This window comes from Lonchura striata, chromosome 3 (genome assembly GCF_050655825.1).
Source record: "Lonchura striata isolate lonStrDom1 chromosome 3, ASM5065582v1, whole genome shotgun sequence".
NCBI classification, from domain to species: domain Eukaryota; kingdom Metazoa; phylum Chordata; class Aves; order Passeriformes; family Estrildidae; genus Lonchura; species Lonchura striata.
The window spans coordinates 48572512-48599638 of record NC_140705.1 but is presented as its reverse complement, the minus strand read 5'-3'; the positions used below and the strand labels follow the sequence as shown (position 1 = coordinate 48599638).

General features: G+C 37.3%; 1 protein-coding gene across 2 annotated transcripts; it reads left to right on the top strand.

Annotated features, from left to right (window-relative positions):
• The first annotated feature begins 1944 nt into the window (after positions 1-1944).
• GOPC (golgi associated PDZ and coiled-coil motif containing) lies at positions 1945-26792 on the top strand. 2 transcript variants are annotated; one of them, XM_021540849.4, is made up of 9 exons: positions 1945-2297; positions 14814-14978; positions 17350-17373; positions 20621-20796; positions 21069-21234; positions 22478-22573; positions 23346-23510; positions 24185-24365; positions 24879-26792. In XM_021540849.4, the coding sequence occupies exons 1-9, from the start codon at positions 2025-2027 to the stop codon at positions 24995-24997; spliced, it is 1365 nt and encodes a 454-aa protein (XP_021396524.1). In that variant the 5' UTR covers positions 1945-2024; the 3' UTR covers positions 24998-26792. The 2 variants fall into 2 exon arrangements, with proteins under 2 accessions (XP_021396524.1, XP_077638388.2); XM_077782262.2 differs by lacking the exon at positions 17350-17373 and having other exon boundaries at positions 1947-2297.
• Positions 26793-27127: the final 335 nt, after the last annotated feature.

Genomic DNA, 27127 nt, shown 5'->3' with positions numbered 1-27127 from the left:
TTCCTGCTCTGACATATCTCTTTGCATTCCAGGTGACTGGTCTAAGCACTGAGCTGTAAAGTGGTATCTTTCTGTCCATCTGTGTTCCAATCAATTATTTATGCAAAGTGGAGAAAGGAAAGAAGCTCACCCCAGGATGCCCTCCAGTCCCAGGGCTGCATGTGAGGGGTGCTGGTGCCCTCACCATTATTTAGGGACCCTCACTGACTGGACCATCCCTGTGCTCCCCCTCTCTGGTGCTGGCAGAGTAGTTTGTGTAGGCAGGATTAGGCTTCTCGTCTGGGTTGAAGTGATCTGCTTTCTCTTTTGAGGTGGAATTACAACTTCAGTGCAATAAAAACAACCTGCATGTTTTCTCCACAAAAATAAATGTAATAAAGTTCCTGCTGAAATCAACATCAGAGTTGCAGCATTTCAAAGGAGAGGAACTGTAACCAAGGAGAGTGCCTTGGAGAAAGCATCCATGTGCTTATTCCCTAAAATTTGTTTTCATTTTCAGAACCAGGATGAGCTTAAAAAAAGCAAATACATTTTATATGGTTCATTCTGCAATTTATTGGTGCTTCTAGAGATGCAATGGTGCTGGCAGCATTCCATTTGGGATTAGGTTAGATATTAAGAAGGAATTCTTTACTCTGTGGTTGGTGAGACACTTGGACAGGTTGCCCAGAGAAGATTTGGATGTCCCATCCCTGGCAGTGTTCAAGGCCAGGCTGGATGAGACCTCGAGCAACCTGTTTTAGTGGGAGCTATTCCTGCTAGGGCTAGATGATATTTAAGATCCCTTCCAAACCTTAATGTTCTGTGGTTCCATGAATTCATACAATACTTGCAAACTTGCATCTTTTCTGAGCACAAGCAATGGATGTGTCACTGCAAATTCTGCTGTGTGGTTTGCACATGCGCTGCACCTTGGTGAATACAGTGGCGCAGACTCCTCTTCCCCCCTCTCTTTTACATAAAAATAACCATATATACTCCAAAATGACCCAGCTTGCCCATTCAGCTTGGCTCCACTTTAAGTCCTCATGTGTGGGCAAATGTAAGATAGTCACAGATATCTTTTGTATTTGTTTGCTTAAATGCAACTCTAGTCCATATTGCTGAAGTTACTGCAATGATAGCTCAGAAAACGAAAAAGCTTTCCCCAAAGCTAAACCCGTGGTTGTTACTTTACCTAATGATGCCATCTCTCAGTTTGCCCCTCACCCCCCTGCAGCTGCTTTCCCTATCAGTAGTGGAGGTTTCCTGTCAGCATGATATGTAAGTCACTATCATCCCACTTGGTGAAGTTTTCTGTTTCTGTGTGTTCCTCCTCATGCTTTAGATCTTCAGAGGTTGCAGTATTGCCATCTTCTAGAGCCTCATTCAAGCAGTGATGCTTCTGAGTGAAGTTGTGGCTGAGTGAAGCATGGCATCTGTCTGCTTCCTGTTGTGCACTTGTGAGAACAGACACCTCTGTAATTGTACTTCTCTGTTACATTTATTCATCCTTTCCTTGATGTATTTACGCTGTAAATGTACGTTGTTCAGGGCAAGGTCCGCATTCTCTTTCTTTACTATGTACCAACGTAGCATAGCTCTGTATGGACTGTGTCAACATAGAAGTGGCCAGAATTACAATAATGTGCCCGCGGGTGCCCAGGACGGGGACTCAGGAAGGACACGGGGGTGCAGGAAGGAGATGGGGACAGGGGGGGACAGGGGAGGACAGGGGGAGGACACGGGGACATTGCCGACGGCCGCGGCCAGGGCGAGCCCCGCTCCCCTCACGCCCGGCTCGTGCCAGCCCGCAGCGCCCCCTGCCGGCGCGGGCGGGGCGCTCGGTGGCTCGGCGCTCGGCCGGCGCTGCCTGCCACACCAGCAGGCGGCCCCGCGGCCGCGGCGCACGCGCGTGCCCGCGCTCCCTGCGTGGCCGCCGCGGGAGCGGGGCCGGGAGCGGCGGCGGGGCCGCGTCCTGCGGGCGGAGCGGCCGGCAGCGGCAGCGGCGCGGGCAGCGCGCTGGGCGGGGAGCGGCCGGCAGCATGTCGGCGGCGGGCGGTGGGCCCTGCGCTCCGGGCGCGGCCGGCCCGGCCTCGGCGGCGGGCGGCGGCGTGTCCATGTTCCGCTGGCTGGAGGTGCTGGAGAAGGAGTTCGACAAGGCGTTCGTGGACGTGGACCTGCTGCTGGGCGAGATCGACCCCGACCAGGCCGACATCACGTACGAGGGGCGGCAGAAGATGACGAGCCTGAGCTCGTGCTTCGCCCAGCTCTGCCACAAGGCTCAGACCGTGTCCCAGATCAACCACAAGCTGGAGGTGAGGGGCTGCCGCGGCACCGGGCGGGGCCGGGCCGGGGCCGCATCCCGGACGTGCCGGCGCGGCCGGGCCCTGCTCCGGGGCAGCGGGGCTCCCCCGGGGCTCTTCTGCTCCTTCCCTGCCCGAGGCAGCGGAGGAAGGTTCACCAGACCCCGCGTTTTGGCCTGGCCGCGGACATCCTTCCTCTGGGTTTGGTAATTCCAGCTCTGGCATGGAGCGGTGCGTGCCAAAGGAGTTCTCCGTGATGTTGAAAGCAAGAATTTTGGGCGACAGATGCTGCTGACTGGGCTTCTTGGCAGTGAGTCAGGACGAGAGGACAGAGGCTTAAGCTGCGCCAGGGGAGGATTAGGTTGGACATTAGGAAGAAGTTCTTCGCAGAAGGGCTGGTTAGACATTGAAATGTGCTCTCGAGGGTGGTGATGGAGCCACCGTCCCTGGAGGTGTTTAAGGAAAGACTTAGTCTGGTTACCATGGGAGTGTTTCGTCTCAGGTTGGGTTTGATAATCCCGGAGTTCTTTTGCAGCCTAATTTATTCCTAGATTCTGTGAATTTGGAAAAACTTGTAGAAGAAGGGACAAAGGCAAGACCGAGGTGCTTAAAGCTTAGAGTCAGTAGTCAAAATGAGGACATTGTTCCTCCTTACAAGTAAAGGAAACTGAAAAGTGGATTGGGGATGGTCTTTGACAGGTCCTCTTGTTCCTTCACACTTCAAAGCAGATCAAATAGCTCTCTGCCAAGCTTAGTAACTGAAAATAATAGCAGGGGTCGCACATTCTGTGAGGAGAAGAATAACTGGTCTTCCTGTTGGAAGGTTTTCTTCATGCCTGATACAGAGTTTCAGTCAGGCTGGGAGAAAAGAAGCCAGAGTCAAGTTATCTGGTCCTGATGCTGCTGAGGCAGGGCTGCAGGTCCTTTGGCCTGTGAAAGAACTGGAGGGCTCTGGAAGGAGATTCTGGGGAACTTCATGATCATTTTATATCTATCCAACCCGAGTGTCTTTGGTTTAGTAAGTATTATTTGTGGTATCCTCAGCAGGTGTGAATGTGAGCCTGCCGTCTTGTCTTTTAATTACAATTAGAAGGCTTTTGACGTTTCTTCCTCACTTAGCTTTTCTCTCTACTAAAGCTTTCCATTTTCTTCATTGTCTCTTGTAGGCCATACTTTTTAGACTTCTGTTGCTTATTCTTTTAACTTGTAAGGGTATAGCAGTAAGAGGGGAAATTCAGAGACACCGTGAAAATATGGGTTTTGTAAGAGATTCAGTAGACAGAATTCCCTTCTTTCAGCCCTTTGTGTTACACTTATTATAATAAAAGAATCTTAGAGTCTTCAAGCAGTAACCTGCTCTTTTGAAGGTGTGTCTTTCAGTAGGAAGTAAGTAGATTGTATTTAATCAGGTTTCTTCCTGGTATGAAGACATTGTTATGCAAAAGAACCTGTGGAATTTTACAGAGGAGCAGGATTTTTTAGAGTAGAACAAAGATCTTGTTAAACTGGGTTTTTTTTTTTTCATCTAATTTTTATTTTTCACCAGAATGCTTACTGTAGTGATGTTTATGTTCCTCTATGTGGTTATGTTGATATGCTGTTTTATATGTTTCAGGATTGGGGAGAGATATATATATATGTATGTGCACACACATATAGAGAGCCTATAAAGTAGGCTTCATGAAGTATAGGTATAGTAAAATGAGATCTATGAGTTTGTGGTACATAATCAGAATTTCTTGCATATGGCACAGGCATGGTGGGTTGTCGTGTACAGGCCTGTAAACCAAGTGAGTTTTGAGGTTATTTTAAGAGAGTGGATTTCTTTGAAAGCTTAAATATTTTGAAAGGAAGTTATATAACTCAGATCCTGAAAGGATTTTTCTATCTAATTAAAATCATCAGGAGCACCTAAAAAACTGAAGATCTGTGCCTGAATCTCTTACGAATTGAAGAGCAAAGTTAGCAGTTGTTAATAATTAGCATTATTTTTGTGTATGCTTGAGGTAATTGTTTGATAAAAATGATACTCATAATCTAGAGGGACTGCTTTGGAAGTGAATAAAAAGTGTTACTTCGTATTTTTATTGCTGTGAGTATTATTAGGCCTCATACATATAGAGGAGTTTTTATCTTTCAAATAGACCTTTAGCAGACTAGTCATATTGACTTGAAAGGTATTAATTTTAGGACCTCATGTTTATTGGAGTTATAAACTTGAAATGAAAGCTGCCATTTAAAATCTCCAAAAGATGGAGCTGCTCTGTTGAAAATGAGTGTCTTGTCTTCTTACATGCACAGATTCCTAATCAGAAGCCCCGGTGACCAATATGAGGAGTACAATTACATATTTTGAAAGAAAACACTAACATCAATACTGGCATTTAGGATGTGATTGGTGGTTTTACTTCTTTTTTATCATGTGAGTTACTGTACTTCATGTAACTTTTAAGATTGCAAGCATTTCTTAATAACTCACCATTATAACTTAAACATCCTCTGTAATAGTTTACTTAAGTACACTTATTCGAGCCAATAAATTAGATCCATCTTGAGAAATACTAAAATATTACAAATAAATCCATTATTTGGATTAAAATAATACTTGGACTGAATCTAAGTTTGTCTAAGCTTACTCCTGTAGCTGCATTTGACTGGACTTGTCTTACTGTGATATTATTTCATGAAGGAAAATGACAAAAGGTTATTAATATTCTGTTGCTTGTGAATACCATTTCCTTGACCAAAATTTTTGAGTCTTATTATAACATTGCAGGCAAGAATAAAGAAATGCAGTTCAGACTTTGATTTATCCACTTTATCAGCTTAATACACATTCTCTGATTGGTGCAGTCGCTTTTAAGAGTCACAGCTTGAGGTCTGATGGATGGAAGCTTCTGCTGTAGGACTTCCCAAAAAAATTGTTGTCATCTTGATGTATATCTATTGCTAGAGAGAGGAGTCTAGGTAAAATATTATGTGGAGGATGTTTCTGGATAGTGAAAGAAGTGTTCCAGAAAGACAGTAGTTTCTCAAAAGGCAGCTGTATGTTGGCAGTTCTGGGCCAGGTTATTTTTAGAAGGAGCCTGAAGGTATTTCAGATGCACAGAGGATGTATGCAAATAAATTTACTTGTGCTTAGGTGAAAGTTTATAAATCTACTGTGCTTAACAATATTTTTAATCTTAAATTAAACTAATGATATGTTAGGGGGAGGATTTGTTTTGTTTTCATAATTTTCCTGCTGGTCACAGTATGACAGATTTGAATTAAATAGCTTTTCAAGGAGGAGAAAAAAAAAGGTGTTTGGCAATACAAGCCACTGTCTTTTCTGAGATCAGGCACATTTAATTGTGAACAAATGGAGAAGAGTATCTTGTTAGTAGGATAGCAAGGACCTCGGTCTTTTAGAACTGGCGATAGACATTTTGAAGGAGATTTTTTGTGATTATCTGTTGGAAAACCATATCAGTCAGCAGATGCATGCTGGTGATCATTGTGTGAGATTTTAGAAAATGTTTAACTGAGAAGCAGTTTATAGGTTTTTTTTTTCCTGTTTGTCTGTCACTAGATGATGACATTGTCTAAATAGCCATTTCAAAAAATGAAAGTTCTGTGTATCTGCAGTTTTGTAGAAATAAAAGAAGTAGGTCAATGTGCCAGTGAAAACTGAGCTTGACTAACTCTGGCACTTTGACTGCCAATCTGATTCTGCAATTTTAAATGAACAAGCTAGAAAGGAATGTTTGGTGGAGCACACCCTGTATCTTGGCAGATGTATTAAGCCTGTGTATATGCTAAAGCTGAGGAAACCATGTATGTCCAACAAGTTAAATGTAGTTTTATGTCCGTGATTAAGTTGAATCAGCATGTTTAGAGGAACATGTTTCTATAAGATGAATTCTTCTGTAAGTAACTTGTAACCTATTCAGTTAAAGCACATACAGAATGATGTGGGTAATATGAAGATGTATATATAAAAAACACCAACTGCAAACTGGAAAAGCTAAATGTAGGTGGCTTTATGTGTATGGTGACTTTCCATAAGCATGCAAGTCCATCTTATGGAACACACTGCAGAGGTACAGTCCTGCTCTGTTGTTTGGCACTACTTGATCGAAGTAGGACCATACACCTTCATAGGAAAGTTTGTCTGCATTTTTTTTTTTTTTTTTTTTTTTTTGCCTCTCTCCTTTATTTTGTAGTGAGAAATGCACTTGTTGAAGACTAAGATATTCTTTTGTTCATGTGAGGTATGTATATACATACATATAGAATAGTTGAAATAGCTTATTTACTTTTTTCAAATGCCATTAATATTTCCAGTATCTACTGAGGTATTATTACTTTTAATACTTTTTCTCTTTTGGTTTAGAAATCTGTTGGTACTAGATAGAGTATGTTTTTTTGAAATATTGGTGGAGTGAGATTTGGTGCAGCTAATTTGATATCCTAAAATGTGAGCATTTTTCACGTATTCAGGAAATACAGATTTACATCCATTTTTCCTGTCAGTTTATATACTAAGTTGTCATTAGTGTGATACACATAATTACTATCAGAATCGTTGTGCCCTTTATAATTACAATTATACCTATATTTAATTAATATTTTCCTGTATCAGAAGCCTATATACTTCTATACAAATTTAACTAGCCTAATTGGTTTTTATTTTGTACGTGATAGTGTTTTCCTTTTCTGTCTCATTTGTTGGGAGCTATCAAAGAGAAAGTGAGAGGAAATCAGTATATTTGTTTATATTTCTTATGATTTTTTATTGATTTAAGTTGCATAGCTAGTATGGATTTCAAAATACTGACAATAATAAAACTATCAATATAACTTCTAAGAACAGATTTCTGTCTTCCTGATAAGCAACTAGAATTATGAGCAACCTGACGAAAATAGTCATTGTGAGGCAGTCAGAAATTTGTCCCTGTCAGCAAAGTGATTTAAAAAACAAAGTGATTTGTTCTTCTGTAAGTCACTGTAAACAGAATAAAACAGTCAAGTACAAAGTAAAATAGGCAAGAAACAGTAGCCTGTATTTTAATGATAGAGGTGAAAAAGATTAGTCACAGGTGTAAAAATGTTGGTGGATGTATCCATTTAAGTAAATGGAATCCAGATTTTTAAGATGCTTAATTTAATATGTGGTATTACTATTTATCCTTTGATTTTTGGGAGGAAAAGTGTGCAGATAATTACATGTCCCGAATGGTCTTCAGCAGAGAAGATTAAAAAGTACAAGTGTTGCTTTGCATCATTTTAATTTCCTGACCCTGAATGTGTTGTCAGGACTAGAATAGAACCTGAGAAATGGAGCAGCTCACTTGTCTTATGTCCTCTGTCTTCTGTATGGGACATAATAAAAGTGGATGAAATTAATTTATTATTCATTTGTGCCTTCAGTATCATACACTGCATTTTCACCAAGACTACTTACATAGCTACACTACAATACTGTTTATTTAGGGAGTCATTAGTCATAAATTTTGTTGTTCATATTCTTATTAGCCACATGATAAAGACTGTTTTGTTAAATTTAGCATTAGCTAAAAATTGAAGTCACAAAGGTCCTTTTTGGGGTCACAATAATAATGAAATAAGGCTTTTAGTATAATCTAATAATCTGTCAGTACAGTCTTTTCCAATAATATTTTGAAACATTTTCCTCTTACCACTCCACGGTGGTAAGCACTATGGTGAAATTCGGGGGCATTGTCATAAAAAATATGGTTTCCATATCATCTATTCAGAAACTCATTTTGTGCAGTGCTGTCATATTGTTTAGCTTTGCAGGGAGCACCATGAGATTAAGCAGGGCTCTGGTCTGTTCCATGGTTTCTCATTCAAACTTAATAGGGTTGTGTGACAAATTGCAGCAAATGCTGCTCAGTAGGCAGGAAGAAGAAAATAGTCAAGACTGAGGAAGAGTAGAGTGTTCTTGTCTTTTGGAGAGCTGTAGGTGAAGTGATGCTGGTGAGATAATGGAGACAATCTTTTCCTCAAGGAATTAGAGAAATGTAATAATTAAGAGCTCTGGCTACTTCACATCAAGGGGCTGATGCAAGGGGACCCCATGGAAACATGGCAGTGTGTGGGCTGTGCAGGCCAGGCTCTGTTGTTGTTGTTGCATATCTGGTGCCCAAGTGTGTATCTGCAGGCTGTAGGAGCTGCAGCTATCATGTCCTGAAAAACTGTTTTCTGTCCTGCACTTGTGCAATGTTATCGGAACACTGAGGAATGATTTCATTGTTTGTAAAGCATAATTAAAGATTTTTATTTTCTTACCTTCATTTGCCTCTAAATAATGTTTCTGACTTAAAAAAAAAAAAAGCCACCAGAATGAAATGATAAGCAAATATGCTAGCATCATATCTTGATATTTATCGTGCTTTTTTGTGCATATGCTGGGACAGGAGCCACAGAGTAATTGCAGCATTGTAGTGTGCTCTGCTGTGTTTCATTATCCTGGGTCCTGCAGCCTTTAAATTGGAAGGTTAATAGTCCTGATCAGGTGTGAATGTTGAAATACATAGATGCATATGTTGGTAAACTTTGTGGAGTCTAGTATAAATTACGTAAGGACATGGTGCTGAGGAAATAAAAGCACATAATAAACTTGATTTGTCTGTGAATTTTGGTTTGATCCCATAGCAAGATACATAGAGACCTGTCCTTTAAGATTACCTGTTAAGTATATATATGTATACCAGAGGTGTTTTATTAGTAACAGAATCAATGGAGCTTGGAGATCTCATGATTTGTGGAGAATGGAAGTGTTGAGCACTTTTTCAAGTCATGAAGACTCCTTCTGATTCAGGCAGTTCCTCTTCTCTTGCATGATCTAGGAGTTTCCACATCACAGCATCCTTTCCTTTGCGTTTTCATCCCTACATTTTTTACTTAGTTGGCTGGACATGAGACAGCAGCTCAGTCTTTAGGTCAGAACTGCACATGTGCTGCCTGTACACCAGGCTGTTGGCTTCTGTCTTTGTGTGGATTAAACAAATTAGCTAAAGATCTGACTCTTCCCACTCTTCCCTCTGAAAGGGCACTAATCTGTTACTCTTTCCTAGTAGCAGCTGTTTAGTGTAAAAGTTGTATGGTGTAGGAACCTAAATCATACACACCTTTACTGCTTTAATAGATTAATTTGTATTCTGAAAATTAATTTGGTTCAAATCAGCAAGGAAGGAGGGTGACATAGGGAGAAATGTAGACATACAGAAAAAAGATGGCACTAGATGACCTTACTTAGGTAACTAAAAAAATCTGAAATGAACTCCTAGCTTCTAGCAATCCAAGATTATATGTTGGAAAAAAATCTTTAGAAAGACAGTTTTCAGACCTTTATGAATTTAGAAGGTTTGGCATAAGAATGAATAAGGTGTACACTAAAGGCCTGAAATTAAACAAAATCTAAAGTCATTTGATGAATGCTTGGCCTATGACTTTTAGTAACTTAAGGCTGCTAATAGACCATTTGTATTTATCTACCTTCCCTTGGCTGAAAAATCTGAGTTTTCTACTATGTTTGAATTATGCCTAGACTTTTTTTGGGCTAGAAATTCATATACCAAGATGTGCAGTCATTACAGTTTGAGTTGATTTAGGTCTTCCTCTTTTTTTTATTTGCTGTGGTGAATAATGCCACTGTCTTGCCCTAGTAGTATGCAGACCTGTGACCCAGCTTGCCAATTCAGCTTGGCTCCACTTTGAGCAATGTGTAAGTCACAGATATCTTTTGTATTTGTTTGCTTAAATGCAACTCTAGTCCATATTGCCGAAGTTACTGCAATGATAGCTCAGAAAACGAAAAAGCTTTCCCCAAAGCTAAACCCATGGTTGTTACTTTATCTAATGATGCCATCTCTCAGTTTGCCCCTCACCCCCCTGCAGCTGCTTTCCCTATCAGTAGTGGAGGTTTCCTGTCAGCATGGTATGTAAGTCACTATCATCCCACTTGGTGAAGTTTTCTGTTTCTGTGTGTTTCTCCTCATGCTTTAGATCTTCAGAGGTTGCAGTATTGCCATCTTCTAGAGCCTCATTCAAGCAGTGATGCTTCTGAGGAGTCATACAGAACTTGTGGTTTTAGTATCTGTCTGCATCCTGTTGTGCACTTATATGCACAGACGCCTCTGTAATTGTACTTCTCTGTTACATTTTTTCATCTCTTCCTTGATGTATTTACATTGTAAGCTGTTCAGGGCAAGATCTGGGTTATTGTTTTTTACAATAAGAATAAGAACTTGGAGTATGTTTCTGAGATCTAATAGAAATAAGTTATTTCTGGTTAGTTTTTCTAACTATTCTGTTAGAATAATTAATGGTCACTTTTCTGTGAAAAAATGTACAGATGAGAGTTCAGACCATCATATGAAAAATATATAAATTGATTGAAAAAGGTTTAAATGCTAATATTTTGTTATAGGACTCCTGATGAAAAACACTAGTTAAGACTTTAAGAACTCTATGACTATAAATGCAATTAACTCCAGTATTTAAGATGACTTTTTTTTATTTCCAGCTTAAAATACATATTCAGTGTAAGATAATGTAACAAACTCACTTTTTGATAATTTGTAAGGGCTTGAACAGGAAAGAAGGACTATTGATTAAAAATAGGACATGGTATGGGCTCTTTTGCCTAGAGATTTTTTTTTTTTTAATTTGACATGTTCTGTGGATGAAATATTAATTGCATAATGCCATTATTTTATCTCCTGTGGGAATAAAAAGAGTAGTTTATAAATTCTTGAATTATTTTCATTGAAATTGGCATTTAATTTTCATAGCTGTAAGACCTTTTAGAAATACAGAACACCTAGTAAATGGCAAAATATGTGCCAAAATTGACTAAATGTTTAGTTAGACTTTTTAAACTATTTTTCTGGTATCACCTGGATGTTAGATTGTGTGGAAGCTAAATGCTAAGTTTTGCTATTTGATGAATTTGACCAAGATCTCCAGTTTACGTGAATGTAGACTTTTATTTAGAATTTAGAAATAGCCTGTGGTGGTAATCTGAAGCTGTAATTTCATGTTCTGCCTGCTTGATTTGAGTAGATGTAGGTTTTCATTATTAAATCCTACTTCCATGACCACAGCCTGGTGGTGCTGTTTGCTATGCATTGTCTGGAGCAGAGACACAAACTAAGGTGTAACCTTGCAGTGTGGTGCTTGCTGATGAGTGGTAACTGCTGATCTGCACAGTTGTGTTCTGCCCAGAAGGGTTCCTTTTTTGACTGAATCAGCAAGTTACAGTTAAGAGGAGGTTATGAAAGTGAGCACACTATCTTCTCTTCAACCTCTGCCCCTCATTGTTCCCTGTTCAAAGTTTCTGTTCTGGTTTTGTTGTTTGGTGGCTCTTCCTGAACTCACCTAACCATGAAGCTCAATGGTCTCCTGTGGCTGGATGTTTGTAACTTCTGCCCCCAGCTGACTTCTCTGCAAATTCTAGGGTAGTTGTAGGTGACCACCAAAATGCATGGCATTGCTCTTTGACAGTCTTGCTGGAGAGTGCATCCACATTAAAGGATTAGTACAGTTGCTTGTGCAGCATTAGTTTATCCTTGTGTTTATCCTATTATGTTTATAGAAGTTGAAATACAATATTATCTGGCATCATCTTTTTCTGCAGAGCCCTTGCCTGATGCAGTAACTGGTGCTTTGGGAAGGAATGGCTTTACTGATAGTCCTTGTTTGTGCTCATGATTTCATCTGCTGTCTCTACCCCATCCCTGTTTTTTACTGAGTAGCTTCCAAAATTGAAGATAGAGAGATTGTATTTCCAACAGTCTTTTCATATGATTTCTTTATAACTAATTGAGAGAATTTGGATAAAAAATTAGTGCTAGTAAGAGTAATATAAAAGAAAATTAAGTGAGCTGGCCAGGCTGAGAATGGCAGGACTTCTGTGAAGTAATGTAAAGATTGTTACCCTTCATGGAAGTAGATCACAGGATGTGAAAGTAGCTTGTTGTGTTTGCATTTTGATGTGACTCTTGTGCCTGCATCAGTTCCTGGGGATAGATTTATGACTTTTCATAATGTGTAAACAGATTAATTCCATTACATATGCTCTTACCATTTCTCATTTTGCTTTTTTTTTATTTTGTACTCTTTATTTATTCAGGCCTTACGGTAACTGGAGGGGGCGACAAAAAAGATAGGAGAGGGACGTTTTACAAGAGCATGTAGTGACAGAGTGAGGAAGAGTGGTTTCAAACTGAGAGTACATTTAGATTAGATAATATGAAAATATTCTTTATTGGGGAGGTGGTGATGCACTGGAACAGGTTGTCTGGAGTGCCTCATTCCTGGAAGTGTTCAAGTCCAGGTTGGATGGAGCTCTGAGCAACCTGGTCTAGTACACGATGTCCCTGTCCTTAGCAGAGGGATTGGAACCAGGTCTTCAAGGTCCCTCTCAACCCAGGCCATTCTGTGATTCAATGATTCTATGATTAAAACAGCAGGGTATGAATTCAAATGTCAGGTTATATGCAGAGTACTATTTTTAATTTTTTTTACGTGTTTGACAGTCTTTTTTTGATATGTTTGGGGCATCATTCACCCTGCAAAGTTCCCCACCAGAACTCCAATTGCCATTCTCTATTAGGTGAGGACAATATTAAATTGGTCTAATTTAGTTGTTCTGCCACTTTGCCATTCTACAGGTCTTTTGAATTAGAGTAGATGAGAGACTATGTGTGTGCGTATAAAAAAGCAATAAAAGTCAGCATGTTAGCTGTTAGAAAGGAATAAAACAGTAGTGGTCTTATTTTTTTAAAGTAGGCTTAATATATACAGTATGTAAAAATAACAAAGTATTGTTATTATGTGAAATTGTGACAAATTATGTCAAACTGTGCCTTCATTATTAAGGTCTTTGTTATCTGTTCTGTACTGTATCAGCTTTTATGCTGGTGATATTTTCATTTGCTGTGTTAGTTCAGGTGTGTGTCTGCTTTTGTTAGAAGATGGGTAAACCACAGCAGAGAGACTTTAACTGTGGCTGGTCGCTGGGGACAACAATGCAGCTTTGTAACTAACTAATTTCTTTGAAATTGTTTGGCTTTGTAGTATTTTAAATATCCTCTTACTGTAAAAGGTAATTTCTGCTTTAGAGTTCTTGCAGGGGTTTGCAAATTTTTCAAGTTATTTTTGCTATTGTGTCAGTTGGAACGTGCAAATGCATTCAGCTCCGTTTTTTTGGCAAAAAGTAAGTGCTAGCTTGATCTACCAAGGCTCTGCCTCAAGGGACAGGGTGGGGGTAGTTCTGCTCTGTTCAGTCCCAGAGATGTGGGACTAAAGGGCATAGCCAAGAGGCAGGAAGGGAGACTGTTCTTCTTGGCAGCTGCACACTGGAGGTTGGCAGCTGCACTCTGGGTGCTCTGAATCACCTCTGGAAGTGTCTCCTTATCTGTGAATTACTCTGGAAGCATGAGGAGACTGGCCATCTAAATTATTTGCCTGAAAATAGACCCAGTAAATCCTCCCCACTGATAGTTAAATCTTCCTGCTTTTTTTTCATTAACAGATACAAATGTTTTATACCAAGTTGCGTTGCAACTTGAGTTTCACTGTTAGTTTGAATGTTAGTATAATGTTTTTAAAATACCCAAAATACCCTGCTTTAATATGAGAGGGAATTTTTTAAGAATGAGTCACTTTTTTGTTTTCGTCTTTAGTTCCAAATTTTTTGGATGAAAATATACTTTGGGAATTTACCTAAAAATCCCCTGAAGTCATAGTTTGTGGGGTTTTTGGCAAATAGTAGCTCTAAAGCTTATCTACATGTAGCTTATCTTATAAAATCCTACTTGAACTTAGATAATAAGTAACTTTGTAAACATGTTGGTATTCTTTTCATTACTGATTTCTGCTTTGTAACAAACCCTACATGAAAACTGTTTTTAAAATGTTTCAAAACCACTTTTATCCAAGAGTTAATAACTATTTCTTGTTTTCTACACATGCATTTTAGGTGCATTTCATGACTTCTGGTTTACTCAAGTAATTTGCTATTTCTGTTAAACTGTTGAAAATAGAAGAGCTGTAAATAGGATTATTTGACTTCAGCATTAGATAAATAACTGTCATTTTACTTTGAGCATTTTTTTTTCAGTAAGATTTAATAATTTTACAATTTAAAATTGTGTTTACATTTCTATGAGTGTAAATTCTACATAGGTTTAATGCCATTGCCTTGTTTTGGAGTGAACATCAGCATCACATGCCATTGTCTGCATGAAGGAAAGCTCAGCTGTTGTTACTCATGGCAATACGGTCATTTGATGCTGACTCTGTGTCTGCATGAATTTTGTGGCAAGCTGGGGAGAAAATCTTGCAAATGATCCATTGTTAAAGCTGGGCTACAGGGAATGTGTGATAGCAGGTATACTTAACCTGTATTCCACCAGGTACAGCATCCAAGTACCAGCAAATGCCGTCACATGTCACTGTTGTGGTGACCCTATTTAATCCTTGCTCTCATTACTATGATGGATTGTGTCTTCACAGGCACAATTGGTTGATCTGAAGTCTGAGCTGACAGAAACACAGGCAGAGAAAGCAGTACTGGAAAAGGAAGTGCACGATCAGCTTTTGCAGCTCCACGCTGTTCAACTTCAGCTACATGCCAAGACTGGTCAGAATGTTGACTCTGGGGCTATTAAGGCAAAACTGGTGAGTATGGCAACTTGAATGTGAGATTATATATTACTCTTCTTCCTCTCTTGGCTGAAGTTCTTCCTTGGAAGGTGTGAGTAAGCTGATTACAAATTCTCATGTTAAAAGTATTAGCTTTCTTGCTTTTAATAACATTTATAGTTGGTTGTTAGCAACTATTAAAAATAAGTTGAATAATGTCAGAACAAAAAGTAAGGATTTAAGAAGTTTTTGTAAATAAACCATTTTTGTGGTTTCTGAAAAGAAAAAAAAGAAAATGTTTTTATCATTTATAAAGCTTTTCTGAAGACAGAAGTTGCAAAAGATAATAGAAGAAGGCCATAATAGAAGCAGTCAGTAGACTGCATGTTTTTTTGAAACTCAAACCTTTACAAAGCCCACCAAAAGTTAACAACAATTAATCTGTACAGTTAGTTGGTATTGACTGATAGCCTGGGCATAGACTGCCTTGTTACTAGCCACTCCACAAATTTAGGCTCTAATACTATGACTTTGTAAATTAGAAAACACAGTAGTGTTGTATACGTGTGGTTTCTAACAGTTGGTATGAATCAAAGTCTGTCTCTGACTTTCTAAAATTGCTTCACATTTTGGTTGCAAATACTTACTCCCAAAATATGCAGAACATTAGATTGGGACAAAATAGCAAAAGAGACTATTCATTAATCTACAATAAAACATAGCAGTAGACTATAAGTTTTAAAGGATGTCTAGGGTAATCACTGAACAACAGGAGTAACCCAAATTCTTTGTGTTTCAGATTCAAAAGCTGTAATTGATTAGAGCTGTCATCCTAGGACTACATAGTTGTATATGAAGTATAAAATAATTTTCTGGATTGTCCACACATAATTTATTCTGTACTAAATTATGGCTACAGTATTATATATGTATATATATTATATATATGTATATACATATTATATATGTGTATATATATATTATATATATGTATATACAGTGAAGTTTATTTAGAGCTCTAAATAATTCTCATGGCTTTTGAATAGACATTATTTAAATATCACCAGCATTTTTAAGTGTTAGACAGCAGGTTTACATGTAGAATATTTTTTTTTTTAAGTTAACACATTACTGTGAGTGGTTTTGGTCCCCAAATTTTCTTAGTTTGACTCAGCTTCTGACTAAGTCACAGGCTAGTACTTCAAAGCTTTTTGTTTCTTGTTACCTTGTTATAAATAATTACTAAAGATATATTAAATTTCCATGCTATTGACAGCAGTCTTCTTCCCACAGTTGACAATAAATACATTTACATACATTGGTTCAGTTTCATCTGTGTTGAAATTGAACTTTATTAATTGAACTTCAGCTTAGACTGATATTCTCTGCCTAATTTCCTTTAGTTTTTCCTTTTTATAAATGTGAGGACTAATGTTTTGAGTTTGTTTTTGTTTGCCTTTAGGGAATTCATAGGTTTAATGGACAGAAGCTCAACTTTAAACTCTTCTAGATAAAGAAAGCTATGAAAGTTTGCAAAGCTAGAACAAGCAAAACTGAGGCTGCTTAAATGACAATAAAATGGGACCTCTGATGTTTGGGTAAATGAAACTGTTGTGCTGACCTTCTGGCAGTCAGAATGTCTCTGAGGGCAAAGAAGAACTGCGTCAACAGAATGTGCAATGGGGAAATAAAGCTCTATTAATTGACTTCCTCCTTTCTTGAGGGACAGACACTCCTATTTTTTATGTAGACTCTTTAGACTCTTAGCATAAATGTATACTCTATAATCTGTAGAATTGTGAACAGTGGTGAACTAGGACATTTTAAAATGTTTACATTGCTAAGCAATTGATAATTATGTAGTTTAGACCAAGTCCATTCTTTAGGAATGGGAATCTTCTTAGTGCAATTATAATAACTCTTTGTGAGAGTATGAAGTTGGCTGGTTGAATATTTTTTTGTGGTTTTGCACTTGATGCCTTTTCTGATAGTTCTACCTGTTCTTTATGTTCCTCTTGTAACTCATATTATGTTGTTCTTTCTGAAAGGAAAAACATCTATTACCTGTATAATGTTATATTACAGATTGGATTTTCTGTAATTTTTTTTCATGTATATTGTATTATTTTGCTATTTATAGAGATTCTTGGTGATTCAGGAGAAGGTATTGTTTTTAATAATACACTAAAGTTATGTTTTTAGTAAGGTTTTTAATAAATCTCACTGCAAAATAGCAAAATTATTGCTTAATAGAATTGTAGCCGTGTGCTTGTTTTTTATGCCATCTAATGAAATATGCAGTCTGCTGGAGAAGTCCTTTTGGACTAAATAAGTTACATTGTTGCATTTTCTTGAAGTTCCTATTGCCTGTTTCTCTAATTATGGAACTCTTTTCTTCTGTCTTAAGTCTGTCCTTTCTGTGGATGAAATGGTAAGTATGCTGATTGCCATTTTTTTATGTTTAAGCAGTGCTTTTGTTTTGTGCAACAACTTGTATATATGTTGGCCTCAGAAACTGGCAAAACAGATCTGCCTTGTTCCTTCTTCCCAACAGTTGGCAAGGTGCTGTGTAAAGAATTTTCTTTTCATTTTAATTTTTCTTTTCTAGATGTGGTGCCCTCTTTCCTAATTCTGTATGCATTCTGTTTATTATTGCCACAGCTAGTTTGTGGTGATACCTGGCAACTTGACATGCTGAAAGATTGTTCTGGCAGTATCTCAAAAAATATTATGGTGTTATACCATTGCTAAAGCATAAACACTGTACACATCTATGAGTGTAATATGAAGTATTCTGCATGTTGTATTTTAAAAAATCCTTTAAACTTCTACTTTTTCCCCTTATTTTTGTCATGGGTATGATTTAATATGGTTTACTGGCTGATGTAACAGCCAAAAGTATATGAACTCAATAATACATAGATAGAAATAAAAAGTGAAGCAAACTTGAATATTTTGTTTTTACATACACTTGAAAGGTTTTTAAACAGCTTTTCTACTTTTATTATGTTACATGCTTCATTATCATTACTCAGTATTTGGCTTTTAGAAAAGCTTCACAATGGCTGGTAATTGTAAGCTTTAGAGTTCAACCTTGCTGTAACATTTTTTTTTTTTATATTGCCAGCAGAAAATACATTTTCTGTTATCAGAACCTATGCCATACTATGTACACTAGAAAGCATGAAACAAATGTATTCTATTTGTTATATTATGTAACTTCCTTGATTTCTTTAAACATTTTTGTGAGTTTTGTCAAATCTTTTGACAGCCACAACAGGACATGCTCTTTCAGGACATCTTCAACGATTCTGTATTTCATGTAGTTCAGCTGGAGGCAGTCCATAGAAGATTAGCTTCTGGGTGTAATTTTGCACCTCTGTCACAAAAGAGTAGTCATAATAATGAAGAAAATAGGAAGAGAACACTTCTATGGGATTTAGGTGTAACATTTAAAATGCATGACTAAAAGTGATTCTACACAGAAATGTAACATTTGGCTTCCTGTTTAATTTAAATGTCAGACCAAATTCAGAGAAAATCAATGGAAAATCTGAGTCTGGATGAGGGTGTTTAGGCTGGCTACTTTGTATAAATACTGTAAAATGTGATGCATGAAATTCACTGGTGTAATTGAGAATCTTTGATTGCTTCAGCAATTCACTTTGCTGAGGGAGGTTGGAATATGCCTATCTTAAATTCTAGTCATTGTTTTTCTATATTTGTCAAATAATAGATGTTCTAAAAGTGGACAAACAGGGAGCCTATACTACTGTTTAGATCATCTTAATATAATATTGACAATAGGAACAGAGCTAACAGGAACACTGTATTTGTATATGGATTTTGTAGCTATGGTAAAACAGGTGTTAAGTCTGAACTGTGATCCTTCTTATTCCTTGGATGTTTGGCAGAGACAACACAGCATGATGGCACTCTTGAATTCTTGTAATGAAAATAGCCCAAGACCAAAATAATAATAAAAATAGACTGGTATAATCTTAGAAACTCCTGTTTTGAAATGTAGATTAGTCAAAATTCTTGGCTTAGGTGTGATCCTGCAGTTCAGAAAGAGATTTGCTGCAGAGTCATTCGCACAAAACAGCCCCAACCTAAAGTCCAGACATCAGAAGTGGCTTCACGTGGCAGGTTTTCTAATATGCCTGTGGAGCCAAACTTGATCTAAAGGTAGGTCATCATGGGAATTGCAGGAAGTGAAATGCCAGTGATTTCAAGCACTCTTTGAGCTGCTCCGCCTGAGCAGTTCTTGACCAACGTGTACATAGGTGTGTACTCTCTTCTTCTAAACTGATAAAAGTATTTATCAGATGAGGGAGGCAGTAGAGTCTATCAAATTCAGAGATAACTTTCTGGCAAAGTCAGTAAATGCATCCATATATCTGTTGTGAAAATAATTCCATTTGAAAGGACCAACTTTGTGTAGTTTCTCAAATGTGGTGATATCGACCATATTAATGGTTTTATATCCAGGCTTGGAATAGTAAATAGCATATGCACAATTTGATAACAGATTTGTCTTGCCAGTTCTGTAAAATTTTGTATCTGTCCTGTTGCTTCTTTAGTAGCACTTCCTGGTCTTATTTGTTTAACAATGTAATGGGTACAAGTACAGAGGATGGGGTTTTTTTGGGTACTCCAGGTGTCTTCAAAAATTCATTATGGTGAGCTTAGTTTTTATTGCTGTTTCAGTTGACAGCCATTTTTGAAAGTAAACAGTATTAGACCCTGTGTTTTTACTATTTTCTTGGTTTGTGGTGGTTCTCTCCACTTTGTAAAAGGGATGCAGAGCAAAATATAAAAGATACAAGTTATCAAGCATGCTCTCCTTAAAGTATATTTTGTAGATTAGCAATCTAATTCCTTTTGCACCAGTACGCTGGGTATTAGAAAAGGTAATGACTATGCAATTTGTGTACATTTGGGATGGAGCAGTGTGGGACTAATTTATATTTCCATAATTCCATAATTATATTTCCATAATTCGTTTTTCAGGGGGTGAAGCACAGGGCAATAGCTTGCTCAAAGTGTGGTTTTAATGTGGGTTTTCTTCTTGTTTTGTTTGGTTGTTGTTTGGGGTTTTTTTTAACAGAGCTATTTTGCACTTATTTTCTTCTAGTTTTGTCAGGATGGGCATCTTCATGTGTAGAATCCTTGGCTTTATTTATGTGGTCTCCAAATTCTAATCTGGAAATGTCTCTGGCTGGACATTTCTTGGTTGTTTGCATGAAAATAATTGTTCCTTTAAGGACTTATGGACTTATGCTTCCATGTCATCATCATCATCATAGTTAAAGAATTTAGTTAAATTGAAATATTTAGTAGCTTCAAGGTTACTCTTTAATTTTGAAAAAAGTGTTGCTTAACTTTCAATCTCGTATTTGCAAGATAAGAAAACGAAAGGATGATATTCAGGCTATTTAAATTTTGCCACCTTTGTGTAGGATAGTATGCAAACCACAAGCTGTAGTGTCAGAGTCCCTGCTTTCTTTTTTTTTTTTTTTTAATTTCTTTTCCTGCATGCATGTCTTGTACACAGGAAAATAATTTCAGATTGTGTATGCAGAAACAGTAAGTGTTCTTTCATTATTAACTTGGATAAATGCTTTTTAACATTCTTTTTGTGTTTTTTTGTGGTTTTTTTTTCTGTCATTATAAAGGAGCGAGAACTTGAAGCTAACAAGAAGGAAAAAGTCAAAGAAGCTCAACTGGAAGCTGAGGTGAAGTTGCTGAGGAAGGAGAATGAAGCCCTTCGTAGACACATAGCTGTGCTTCAGGCTGAGGTTTATGGAGCAAGATTGGCAGCCAAGTATTTAGATAAGGAACTAGCTGGAAGGTATGTGAAGTCAATCCATGTCCCCTGGCATAAGATGTTTGTTGTTGTTTCCTTCCATTGCATCCTCAGAGGCAGGTTCAAGGTTAAGACTAAGGAGGAAAAGCCTCATGTTTCCAGTTAATTAACAAAAGGAAGAGCAAAAATCCCCAGGGTTCTTAACGCCAGTTGCTGTGTGATTATGTGCTGCAGCCAGATGAGGTGTATGAGTCCTACTGTGCATTGCTTTTCCAGTTGTAATGCAGCATTGTTTTGCTCTCTTTGTCACTGTGTAGGGTCCAGCAGATTCAGTTACTGGGCCGGGATATGAAAGGACCTGCTCATGACAAGCTGTGGAACCAGCTGGAAGCAGAAATACACCTTCACCGCCACAAAACTGTCATTAGAGCTTGTCGAGGTCGGAATGATCTCAAACGACCAATGCAAGCACCACCAGGACATGTAAGTTGAAAAGATAAGCCATTCCTCCATGATTTCCAGACATGAGTTACCTCCTCATCCTTGTGATTGTTTTCACTTCAGTGACATTTTTTTCAAATGTCACTTGTAAATATGTTTATCTTTTTTATGCTGAAGGACAGTTCCGTGCTGAATAGCATATCCTTCTAAATGACCATAGAAGATGATACAATTCCTTTAACTTACCTAGGAATACTCAGTCCTTTTGAAAACTGAGCCTCTGATACAAATATATATATTTATTTATGTGTATAAATACAATTTTTACAGCAGAATTTTGTAACCTAGGTTTCAAATTGTGAATCTAACTTATTTACAAAAACCAAGAATAAAATTTTTAGCATTAGATTGAACTGAAATTAATTTTGGTTTCTTTTCTTAAAATGCCAGTTAAATTGACACTCTGTAAAAGAATTATTTGTGGGTTGGTTTTGTTCCTCCTAAAGATACTTTTTAAAACAAAGCCTTTAAACAGCATTTCACTATAGGTATCTTTGGTAAAAGATGGCACATGTCCTGTTAATCACCCCAGTGTTCAGTACAGAAAATGGGACATTTTCAACAAAGTGCTTTGCTTTGATCTGTTCTAAATACCTTAGTTGGTGAGATGGGTCTTACTGCTTATGTTGCTAATTGCATGTAAAATATTGATGGACAAGTACATGTATTAGTGATTTTAAAGGTATGCATAATGGCATCAGTGACTAACCAAAAGGAAAAAACAAACCTTGATTTATGTAGTCTCTCTTTTAGAGTTGTGTTAATTGGCTTTTGGTATGGTTTATTTTTATTACAATAAAAATAAACTTGAGCAAGCAACCTCTTCCTTGGGAATATATTACATCATCTTCTGTCATTTGGTTACTTTTAAGATGAGTTTGCATCATATAACATTTCAGGAGTGATCAACAATTCTTCATGTAGTCCCTTAGTGTTTTTAATATCTGGCTGATTTCCTTCTTTTGAAGTTCTGTGTTGTGCACTAATCAGCAGTGAAGTCATTTAAACAACTATTCTCATCATGGGTGCATAATGAGGAATCTTTTCTGATTTCACTCCCTTTCTGTAAAAGGGCACTGTAAATTTATCTTTCCTGAAGCTAGTCTAAAACTCTGTTGCTTATAACACTGCCTATATATAATTACAAAAACCCAAAATGCTGAAAGGCATCAGTTTTTGGTTCACACATTTATGTTTGTGCTATGTTTGTTTCTTGTCAAACTAGGATCCTGATGCCTTAAAGAAGAGTCAAGGTGTTGGTCCAATCAGAAAAGTTCTGCTAGTTAAAGAAGACCATGAAGGACTAGGAATTTCAATCACAGTAAATATGCATTTATTGTCTATGACACAGAAGCAGCAATTCAAGTTTGTATTCCTACTTCTGTAAAATGCATGGATCAGTAAATGTGTGGTTAGAACAAATGAAAAAAAGCATACACAAATGTATAACTGTGGTCATAGAACTTCAAAATCCATTTTGATAGATTAGGAAATAGATAATTGCTACTTTTTGTTAAATTTAGGATTCTGGTTTATATGTAGGGTATAGACACTTCAGCAGATTAGCCAGTGATGGTTCCAACTGTAAGTATTTAGAAGAGCAGAGACAATCTGAGACCTGACTTCCAAAGCCTAGCTGTTGTGATTATAACTTCTTTTAAAGTATCTGTATTGGCATCTCTCACCTAACAAAAGCTGTGTAAACTTTTTACAACAAATTTGGAAATTTTGACTATTAGACTTAATTCTAAATATGAATACTGTTTCTTGCAAGTCAATATGTTGCATGATATGCTTTTTTTAGTTAGGTTTTCTGCTTTTGATTAGTTTGTATATGATTTAATAGTTTTATTAGTATTCAGAATTGCATGCTTTGACTTTGAGTACATATTCAAAATTTTCCATTCTTCTGTGGGGAGAATAATTAAGAGAAGCAGCTCACACATTCTTAAACATTCTTTGTTTGAAGAATGATTTCTAATTTTCTAAAATAGAAGTTGAAATAAGCACTTTTGGAGCTATTATCTGAATGTCAATTTTACATTTAAAGACATACTAATTAATTTAAATTTGCCTTTTTTTTTTTTTAATAGGGTGGGAAGGAACATGGTGTTCCAATACTGATCTCCGAAATCCATCCTGGGCAGCCTGCTGATCGATGTGGAGGTTTGCATGTTGGTGATGCTATTCTGGCAGTAAATGGAGTTAATCTAAGAGATGCCAAGCATAAAGAAGCTGTAACTATTCTTTCCCAACAGGTCAGTTTGGATCTGTTATCCATAGACACATTTAGATACTTTTTGTGTAATTCCCATTGAATTACCTTGAATTTTAATGTTTCCTGGTAAGTACAGTGTAATGCTAAGCTACAGTGATTCTTGAGGCTCTATTACCTTACACTTAATCCTCTTATGTTTTACAATTTAAGGAGAAAAACGCTGGGTCAGTAGTGTTTCAGTTAAGCATGTATTTGCTAATCATTATACAGTAAGGCTGATGAAAATCAACTTCTTACATTGCCCCACACAAATAACTATTTGGTGACAGATGCTTTACTATTATGACTTAACAGCTCCAGCCAAACAATGTTTCTCATATGCTTTGTGGTATTGAATCTTCTTCCTGGTTTGCTTCCCATTTTCTGACAATTAACAGGTGTGCTTAATTTATCAGAAAACTTCCTCATTAGAAACTGCTGTTTGAAATGTACTGGCATATAAGAAATATGGGTAGTTTTGGTAAAGCTTAGCTATAGACCTGTTCTACTTTAGTCAGTAAAAACTTAACTCATACCTATCCAAAATATTTAACACTAGTGTAAATGTGTTTACAACAGTAAAACATATTTGTTTTAGTAACCTAGCTCGTCTTGGTAATCCTGCTGGGTAGCTGTGCAGTAGGAAGTAAATTTGTATTTTTGGCTACATTTTAGAGAGGTGAAATCGAATTTGAAGTAGTGTATGTTGCTCCAGAAGTTGATTCGGATGATGAAAACGTGGAATATGAGGATGAGAGTGGACACCGTTATCGTTTATATCTTGATGAATTGGAAGAAGGTGCAAATTCAAGTTCTAATAGGAAAGATGCAAATGTTGATGTCAAACCCTCACAAGGTAAACCTAATATGTGTTAGGTGCAGTTTCATTCTGAAGTCTCAATATGCAAACCAATTTCTGGAAAATGCTTTTTTTATATTCATTGTAAAATTAATCTGCTGTCAATTCAATTAACCTACTAATAGACTGTCAGTTCATCTGGTTGGTCCCTCACTGTTTGGCCTGGTTTACTTAGCTACAACTGAATTAACTGAATTAACTTATGAACTTTTTTTTGGTCATCTTTTCCCAAAGGTTGAAATTCAAATTTATTCTTATCTTTTCGTACCTCTGACTAGGAGTCGTTAATTCCCCTTAGCACTTCATGTTGGTGGCTTCTTCAGATACATTTTTTAAATCAGAAAAGCAAAGAAACAGTTCCTATTTTCCTGCCATGCTCTGCTAAAAACCTGTTATCTTTAATTTTAGTAGTCATTTCAGCAAACATTCCAGCTTTTGAAACAAGGATCAGTGATCTGTCCTTCCCAAGATTGCTTCTTTCCTTAAATCAATTTTATTTTTAACTTGCAGTGTTTGATAAGAAGCCAAGTATTGATGGACATGAAAATGGAGACCTGGGGAATTCAGTTGAAGCTTCTTTAGAAGACACTGCACCCAAATTAGCCCGTTCTGCTGAGTCTTTCTCCTAAAACTATCAAAAAAAACACCAAAACCTGGACTGATCCCATCTTTGGGAACAATTGATAATCATATTGACTGCTTAAAGTTGCATATACTAGTATAGGTTGTAACAGGAAGATTAAATGTCAAAAGGAACTGTCTTACTGTTGCCTGGAAAAAAGGCGGTTACCTCAGGGCTTCATTGTGAGCAATTCTAAATGTGGAAAACTGTCTTTTGCGTGACACACAGTAGTTATTGAACACACAGCATGTAAAATTAATTTCTTTTAATAAAAAAGAGTAGTCCCGCCAAAGTGTGGGATTTTTAAAGTGGATAACCTCAATACATTCCACTTTTAATCTCATTGGTGTCCCTAAGGAAGCAGAATAACGTTGACTAGCCTAATTTTCACCCTCGGTTTTAAAGGGACAACTGATGTTCAGTTTGGTGTGAAACATGCTTTAACCCTGGACAGATGCAGGGGACACTTGTTCCATTGCATCTGTGTGTTTTGTATTTAGGATTTTTGAACTGTAACTTTAAAAAACACTTTTTTTTCCTCAGAGTGGTAAAGATGAGAGCTTTTATTTGAGCAAAGACTATCAAAACCCATGTAAGCAGTGGAGTGCTTCTAATCATGATCGTTCAGCCCATGGTAATTTCATGAGTGAGGGTTTTGGATTTGTTTTTTTTATTTAAATCCACCGCCATTTGTTCCATTTGAAACTTGCTCCAAAAGTAGTTAAACAGAGTAGTATGGGGTTTTAAAAGTGAAATTAGTTGAAAAATTACTCACAATTAATGTGAGCCCTTTGGTTTTTTTTTTTTAAGCATCATCAATTTAGTGTTTGTTTTTGAATGGATATAGTTACTGCTGATGCAGAGTTGTTTGAATTGGTCATCATTAGCTTTACCTTATGAAATGATGAGTGCTTTTAATGGGTACTGAACATACTCATTTCACATTAAAATAGTCCTTAAAGAAGTAGAAGTTGAGTGCACAGTACTTTACAGGATGTTCTCAGAGTCATATGGTGCCTGGCCCTATCTGTGTTATGTTATGGCAGTCGTATTAACCTATAATTGTCTTACTGTTGAAGCAAAATGTTACTCCCTTTGTGAGAGCAGTGTATCTTAAAATAGTTTTTTATTGGTGTGCATCTAAAGGCCCCTGGTGTACCTGCAGGTGGGAGGTTGAGGATGGTGTCTTGAGCAGTTTTCTCATGCTCCATTTGTAGCTCTCTTGCTGAAGTGCAGCACACTCCACAGACAAGCTCTACATTGTCTTCACACTTACTATTTCAGCATGCAGTGCCATCTTTCCTTTTCACTGCTCTGCAGGCTGTTGAACTGTAATGTAAAATGGTTTTGTACATTGAAAGAGAAACTAATGTGAAAAAAATATCTTTGCAAGTGTTAACTGTGTAGAGTATAAATACATAAGAAAAAACCTCAAAGGCCTTTAGAGTAACATCAATTAATCTTATGTTCTAAGTTGTGATGTAGAACACAGTTACCTTGTCTCTCCTAGGAGCACTATATATATTTATATGTTTATAGAAAAAGCCTAAAAATGTATATACTTTATTCAAAGATTTTGCTATTTATAAATCCCTTAACTTCACTATTTACACGATCATTTTGTGTGTGTGTGTGCGTGTGCATGAGCTTCACTTACTCAGTGGAGTAACATTATTTGGTTCATTTTTTATACTAGTGTTCGTCGTACAGCATACTGTTGAAGGTTTTTAAAATAGTCAAGGCTGTACAGTTTTCACTGAACAGAAACTAGTATTTAAAAATAAAACTATGTGAAGAAGAAACAGGTCCCCAGGCATGTTTCTTTTTCTGAAGCTTCAGAAACTTGAGGACACATTGGCTCTGTGTTAGCAGATGAATCCACTGCCAGAACTTTTGCATCCAGATTTGTGTTTTTCCCACAGCTACTCAAGCAGAGTGCACTCTGTCTGTGGCCTGGAACACACAATGTCCTCTCTGTCAGGAAGAGACAGTTGAAAACTAAGTTGTGGTCATCTTTGAAAATCATTGCTGGGTGGAATCTTCCTGCAATTCTTAGACTTGTCCAACTAGTCTTGTAATTTTTTTAAAAGACATTCAATTTTTCTGTACAGCTTCCCTTCATTTGAGGGAAAGGTGA